Source organism: Nannospalax galili, unplaced genomic scaffold (genome assembly GCF_000622305.1).
Source record: "Nannospalax galili isolate Female #2095 unplaced genomic scaffold, S.galili_v1.0 scaffold710, whole genome shotgun sequence".
Lineage (NCBI taxonomy): Eukaryota > Metazoa > Chordata > Mammalia > Rodentia > Spalacidae > Nannospalax > Nannospalax galili.
Genome location: NW_008328349.1, coordinates 1,033,272 through 1,041,466, shown reverse-complemented (window position 1 = coordinate 1,041,466; position 8,195 = coordinate 1,033,272). Strand labels below are relative to the sequence as shown.

Here is an 8,195-nt window from a genome sequence, read left to right as displayed (position 1 = left end):
CTTTTCTTATTCAGAAATGTGTCATGAGTCTTTTCCTACACCTAGCCGGAATCTAATTTGCAAATTGAAGAAATTCCTTTTTATTTAATTTTTGTGTATTTCATATACATCTAATCATCTTTATATTCCCCTTTCCCATCAGCATCCTCCCATAACACCCCCCCACACAAACACACTGGATTTCATACATTCTTTCATTTATGTTAAGATCTATGGAGTCAAGTTAGTGTCCCCTGACATTCCTCAGTGCAAGTTCATCCACTGAGGTCTACTCAGCCTATCTAAAATCACTCCATTAAAGATCAGCTCTTCCTCACCCAATAGTAATCAACTACCCAATAGTTCTGCTTGAGTTTGCATGGGTCTTGAGCGTGCTGTTACCATTGCTATAAGTTCATAAGAGCAAGGTCCTAGAAGCCTGTAAGACTCTATTTCCATATGGCCCTGTACCTCCTCCCCTGGCTCTTACAATCTTTCCTTACCCTCTTCCACAACCCCAGCTTTAAGGCCTAATAACCACAACAATGACCTGCACAGTAAACTATATTGGGGCAGTAGTGGCACTTTTATCTTGGGGATAATCAACAGCTACCTAATTGTACCTAAAACCCACTCAATGGGAGGGAACTCATGTGTGGTACTGTAAACACATCCAAATACATGTATCTGGAGAGGTCATAGATCTTAGAAAAAAACCCAAGGCTGGCACATCTCTAGACAAATGTAATTTCTTACTATCTGCTAAATATGGATCCTTATATTAACAGACAAGTATACCAGTCACCACTCATCAAAGAAGCTTCTTTTACAGTAGACAGAGACTATAACAGAGTTCCACAAATGGTCACACACAGAGAATAAGTTTTGTAAAATGCCTAACCCAAAGTGACACATCTACAATGGAATCTCTACACCTAAGGTTCACGGCACATAGTGGAACAAGGAGTAGAGAGAATACTAATTCTCCTCTCAACTCTTATCAACAAAGCTCCCTCATGCAACAGGGGGCAATGAACCCAGGGCTCAAGGACCATTGCAGAAGAAATTCCTTTCTTATGGAGCTGCAGATTGAATTCAAGACCTTGGACTTGCTCCCTACTAATGAACTATGTCCCCAACTCATTTCTCAAAGTGATACAAATGATAAATTTCTTTTCAACATCCCTTCTGGCATGTCTTTCTAAAATATTATACTTTCAAATCTTCAAATTGAAGAATTAATTAATGTGAAAAATTAATCCAGAACTAAAATGTGGGAATCAGAAATCCTATAACACACTACATATGACCAACAAGGAATTCATTCTTACAGATTTATATAAAGTTCTTACCTGCATGAGTTGCTGCTTCAATTTCTGAATTTCTGAAATGTTCAGCTCACTGAATAAGTCAGACACAGGGTGTAAGGACTCTCCTTTCCTTAAGGTGGGAGTGCGATAGTCTCCATTCAGTTTCCCAAGAGACCCATGGATGTGCCCATTCATCTTGTCATCATTGTTGGGCTCACTCCCATCCTCAGCAAACTTTAGCCCATCTACTGAGATGCTGATGTGGTTGTCACTGAGGTTGATATACTGGGAGAGCTCCTTCCGAAGGTTGTTCTTCTGCTCCCTTTCATTTTTCAGCGTCTCAAGGGCTTCTTCCAATTGATGCTCTGCGATCTCTTTCAGTCGGATGGCGTCTTCCAGCTGACTGTTCAGCAGCACTGTCTCTTCTTCAAATCGCTTAATCTCATGCTTTAAGCCTTCATATTCAACCTGAATTAGATAGGTTAGAGAAGATTCATAAAACTAAAATTTCGGTCTTATAAAACTGCCATTAAACACTCTAGTGGACTTAAACACTTAATAATCGTTTAACAGTCTACAAAATATCAATAAAAGTCCACACTATATTCTCTATTTTTTTTTTTTTTAGTTTTTCAAGTTTTTTTTATTGTTGGAATCCTTTTAATGAGGCGCACTGATATTACCAAATAACTCAATTACATATAATGGAGAATGCTTATTATCTTGTTAGAGTGATCCAAAAGTATGAGTAAAAAGAACTGCATTTCATTTTAAACCAATATTCCCAGTTTTACTTACAACCACTTACTTCCAAAAGTTAATTCTTTTTTTTTCTTTTTTTATATTTTTATTGAACTTTTGTGTATTTCATATCAAATATCTTAATCATCTTTACACCCTCTTCCCCATATGCACTCTTCCATAGCCCATCCCACTGGATTTCATGCATTCTGTCATTTATGTTATGGTCTATCGAAGTTAGACTATCTAGAGTCACTCCCTTAAAGAATATCAACTCTCCCTCACCCAGTAGTAATAAGCTGCCAATAGTTCTTTGGATAAGGTTGGGGCCTGCTGCCCATTTCCCCAGTTCTATGCCGGGTTTTTGCCTGCTTGAGTTTGCATGGGTCTTGTGCATGCTGACACTATTGTTGTCACACTATATTCCTGTGATAACACAGGGAAATCACACACACACACATATGCTATAATAATCACATATATATATAATATAATAAAAAATGTAAAGCTAGAATTTATTACCTAGCAGAGATGAAAAGGTATCTACTGTCCTAAGATTTCTTTTTTAGAATACAATGATCAAAAGACAGCATCGTTTACTTAATAAATTGAGGCAGCAATACACACACACACACACACACACACACACACACACACACACACACACTGCCCTGGAGCTTGCTATGCAGATCATAATGGCCTCAAACTCACAGAGATCCACCTGCCTCTGCCTTCCAAGTGCCGGGATTACAGGTGTGTACCAACATACCTAGCCAGAAATATTTTTGTAATAGCTTAACAAAATGCTGAATTTTCATTATCCAAGAAAATTTTTTACCATCACCATTTGGTTTATTTGATTAATGAGGAGTCATTTTATATCCATAGAAAAATTAGTTTAAAAGATCACAATAAGAACAAAATCTCAATTTTAAAAACCACAAGCAAATACACACAAAAACGCTCTTAACTTCAAAGTATATCTAGTGGTATTAGTGATGTAAGTCTTTTGAACTGTATGTAATTGCTGAGAGCCTGCTCAAACAAACTTTTAGTCATGGGACTCATATATGACAGTGTCTTTGTGAGCTAGTATGTCTTCCTGGGGACTTTCCTATGGTACTTAAAATATGCCACCTTTTAAAAACGTTTGATCTGGGCCAGGCTTGATGGCATACACCTTTAATCTAGCACTTGGGAGGCAGATGGAGGTGGATCTCTGTGAGTTTCAGGCTCTAGCCTGATCTATATAGCAAGTTTCAGGTCATCCGGGACCCACATATTGAGACTCTTTCTCGAAAACAAAACAAAAACAACAAAAATAAACAAAACATGTTACCTTTAAAACTACCTTGTAATCTGCTTAGAAAAAGTACTTTTTATTCACCTACATCTCCCTCAGTGCTTCAATGGCCCTCCACAATTTTTAAAACCAAATTCTGCTCTTCAATAAGCATTTGTTGAATACATAACTACTCTGCATAAAAAATAAACTAGAAAAAATGCTATATTATTAGTTTAAATAAAAACTGTACATTTAGTTTTATATTTATTTTAATATGCATTACTTTTTATATTTTTGATTGAAACATAAGGATCACAGAGCATTGTCACTTCCATATATTTCTATTGCTCCCTCCCCCTTCTCATAATCTCAATCCAAAGGTTTATTTTGCAAATGTTAGGATATAGGTTTAGTTGAGATACAGATTTGGTGGATATAACCAAGACCTAACTGAAAATGCCTTTGTTAAGACAGAAGGATTTTCTCCCTTGTGTAACAGAATGGGGATAGATAACCAAGGGAAAGCTGGGAATCTCAGCTCCATGAGATGGTCTGGGAACCAAGCTCTTCTCTTACTGCACTGCCTCCTCCTATAGTCCACATGATCCAAGATGGTTTGCTCTTTTGATTATGTTCCAAAGACATCTCAAAATCCCCCTTATTGTTTTTCCTCATATATCTATGTCACTTAGCTGAAGGAAGGAGAATATAATCTTCACTGTGGGTGGCTTTGTACATCTAAAAATTGGGAATACACTGGGAAAGGGGAGACAAGGGTTTCAGAAGGTCACTAAACACTGGTGCACGGAGCATACTGTGGAAGACTCATATATAAAAGATGTTTCTAAGAATATTAGTTACATATGTGAATGAGGAGAGGATTATTTTATTACAGAATGTCCACTATTCTGTAATAGGCACAGAATGTCCACCATTCTGTAGGGCATATGAATAAGAGATGTTTACTAGAATACTATTCATATTCATTAATGGGGGGATATTTAAATAAAGAAATGTGTTTATCACACTATGGTACATGGACTACATAATGTAAAAAAACAGTATAAAAGATGAACACTTCTTTAAAAGGGGAAAAATGTGACTGGAATTTTCAATATTTTCATGACAGAATCACTCAAAAGAGTCAAGTAGGAAGATATGCCTATTATCTACAGTGATGATTGTTTTGCCCTAAATATATCTTTGAACAAATATAAAGAATTATAAAAAGTCTACTCAATTCATGCTACCAATAATTATCTTCTAAATGTATTCAAAAGGAAATTTCTGGGTCACACATCACTACTTAAGACTGTGGGTACTTGGACCATCAGGATGGCTCAATGGGTTAAAGGCACTTGCCACAAAAGTCTGGTGACCTAATTCAATGGGTTAAAAGCACCCACCATGAAAGCCTGGTGACCTTATTCCAATTCTCAGAACCCATGTAAAAGTAGAATTAGAGAATAACTCCATAAATTTATCCTTTCACCTCTATATGTATGCTGTGGTGCACACATCATGTGCACATATAATAATAGTAATAAAGGTGCTCCTTTATTTGCATTCTGTACTCTAGTGGGCCCAGGAAGGTGCAAGGTTCATTGCTATTTCAGATACCAAATACTTTCACAGCAAAGAATACAAAATGGTGGCCCATAAACATACAGGCCATATACATAGCTTATATTTGTCAAAATATGTAAATGTCAAATATTGATTTTTCAGTTAACTGACAATATTTAGAAGTCTGATAACTTCTCAGACATTTAAAAATCTCTAATTTCTCTTTAGAACTGAAGAGAAAGAAGAAGGACACAGAATTGTTTCGCACGGGGCTCCTTTCCCTAGGGAAGGGAAAGATGTCGGCGGAGGGAAAGATGGACGGGAAGGGAAGGGAAGGGAAGGGAAGGGAAGGGAAGGGAAGGGAAGGGAAGAATTCAGACTGTCAGGCAAATATTCCCAGAGGACAGAAATCACCATTAACTGAATAGTGACTGTTCCTTCTTTATATCCTTGTCCTAGTCAATGTTGTTTACAAACACCCTATAGCTATCTGGGTTTGCTGCTCCTGCCCTGAGACTCTTCAGTCTTCCTTGCCTAGTGAAATGAAAGGCTCTAACCACTTTTCCTTCACACTTGATGACTAACTGCATTTCAACCAGATTATTACTTCATCCTAGTTTATCATTGTTAGGTAAAGCAAAATTCACTTCCTGATCATAGGAATCTTGGTTATTAGCAATAAAGTAAGAGAAAATGAGGACAAAGTGCAGACACAGAGGAATTCATAAAACCACCCTTGATATGATTCAGAGTTCTGAAAATGACTTAGTATCAAGGGAGTTTGAGATTCAGAAGTGTTTTACCTAATCATAAAAAGAGAATAAATGGTTGCCCTTAGATGGTTATGTAAAAGCTAGCACAGAAATTACTTGGTTTGGGACGATAGACTCTCTTGTATCACAGTTTCTCCCAGACCAGCACAGTTTGCTCTAGAGCTGCCTTCCACTCCACATTCTTTACTTACCCTCAGCAATACAACCTGCCCTCTTGCCAGCCTTGTCTAGTACCAACCATCATTAGATGAAGTCATGGCTTACATTTGTAAACATTAGTTTACATAATAGATCTTTATTTGTAATCTGTGTAAAATTGATGCCCTAGACCAAGGACTGTCAAATATCACTATGGCTGTGAACCAAATCCAGGTTATCAGTTATTTCTGCATGGAATGGTTTAAGACACCAGCACACTAATTTGTTCAGGTTATATCTATGACTGCTTTGCACATTACAATGCAGAGTGGGATAGTTGTAAGAGAGATTATATAGTCTGCAAAACCTAAATATTTACCAATTTTATCAAGGAATAAACAGAACAATGTGCTGTACAGAAAATGATTTGGGGGGCTGGAGAGATGGTTCAGCAGTCAAGGACATTGGCTACTCTTACAGAGGACCTGGAATCAAATCCCAGCACCCGCATGGTGGCTAACAATTGTCTATAACTCCAGTTCCAGGGAATCCGATGCTGTCTTCTGACATCTGCAGGCATTGCATGACATGGGTGCATTTATATACATGCAGGTAATACACTTATACACATAAAATAAAAATGATAAAGTATTTTTAAAATAAAATTATTTTGGATTCATTGATTAGTCACCAAAATGAAAAAATTCTCATACCCACTTAGAAAATAAGAGATATATAAGTTTTCTCCTAAAATGTCTGAGTTCTGGGGCTGGAAAGATGGCTTAGCAGTTAAGAGCACTAGCTGCTCTTCTAGAGGACCCAGGTTCGATTCCCAGCACCCACATGATGGCTAACAACCATCTGTAACTCCAATTCTAGGGGATCTGATGCCCTCTTCCGACTTCTGTGGGCAGTGCACAACATGGGTGCACCTACCTACATGTAGACAATACACTCATACACATAAAATTAAAAAATAATAAATAAAATATTCAAAATGTCTGACTTCTCATGTTTCAATTCCTGCTGGGAGGGCATGGGTAATGGAAAAGAATAATCAACAAACTGGAAGTGCAAATTCCCACAGAAATAGCATCTGGGACAATGAACACTCCCAGGCACCTTGGCAGTCTTCCAAGAATACCTAATAGTAGCTGGAATTAACCTCTTGGGCAAAGTAGTGCAACACATGCAGTCACAGACACTCTAGTTGCTGTTTGCTCACTCCTGCCTAACCAGAGGTAGAAGCAGGAGTAAATGGAAGAACCATGTGAAACATCTAAACTTCAAGTAAACTTGTCTCAAAGTCTTCTATGTTCTTCATACTGAACCTCCCCTGCTACACACACACACACACACACAGCCCCATAAACATATCCCTTAATTTTGGGAGAATTTGAGAAGTATGTTTATGAAAATGTATTTCTCAAGTTTAAATTTATCCATTGTGATTCATTTATCCCACCCACATCAGATGTGAGTATTGAGGAATCTGATAGCCATTAGTACACAGGAGACTCAGTGCCCAGAGAGGGAGGAATGGGGTGAACACACATGAAGTTATTCTGGATGGAGTCCCTGAAAGGAGGCCCTGAATGGCCATTACGTGAAACCATGAAGGTGAATCCTAAATTTCAGTGGAGACTCCAGGATATTGATGATGCCAGGACCATGAAACATGCACCAAAGAAATCTGTAGGCATGTAGTGAAGCCTGCCTAGTGAGAGGCCATGGGTTTTTCAGGAGACAGAGCTAGAGAAGTGGGGCACCCAAGCCCTGTGGAACCCAGACAGTTTTGTCACAAGCTCCAGATAGCCAACACAGAGCTGCAAGATTTAGCTGGGCTGAATGCATTTGCAACAAGAAATAGCCATGAGTCCATGGGGACCAGGAATGGTGTGATTTGAAAGTGAAATGTCTACCTTAAGCTCACATGTTTGAGCACTTGGTCCCCAGCTGATGACACTATTTGGGAAGGTTGTGGAACCATTAGGAGGTGGAGTCTTGGTGAAGGAAGTGAGTAACTGGGCATGGGCCTTGAGGCCTTATAACTCAGCCCCGTATCTTGTTCATTCTCTGATTCCTGAATGCAGATATAATGCCACCAGTAGCTTCTTGGTCCTATTCCAACTTGCTGCCATGTCTTTCCCACCATGATAGACTGTGTCCCCCAGGAACTATAAACCAAAATAAACCTTTACTCCCTTAAGGTGTTTTTGTAAGAGTATTTTATCATAGCAACAAGAAAGAAACTATGACATCTTCTACATCTCACTACAGAAAAAAAAAAGTAAATATACAAAGGAGTTTTGTTAACAGGTTATAGCTTTAAATAAAACAGCATTTTCTTTCTATTTTGTTCCTATTGATTTATATTTCATAATCTCTTTCCTCATGCGAGTT

General features: G+C 38.1%; 1 protein-coding gene across 9 annotated transcripts in view; it reads right to left on the bottom strand.

Annotated features, from left to right (window-relative positions):
- Bicd1 (BICD cargo adaptor 1) overlaps positions 1-8,195 on the bottom strand; it is a 207,635-nt gene that overhangs the window by 56,314 nt on the left and 143,126 nt on the right. For all 9 annotated transcript variants that reach the window (XR_003848492.1, XM_029560467.1, XM_008827061.3 and 6 more), the window contains exon 4: positions 1,332-1,757. Coding sequence is in view for 8 of the 9 variants with exons in the window: in XM_029560467.1 (XP_029416327.1) it covers positions 1,332-1,757 (426 nt within the window). In the remaining variant the exon portion in view is untranslated. The remainder of the gene's footprint in view (positions 1-1,331; positions 1,758-8,195) is intronic.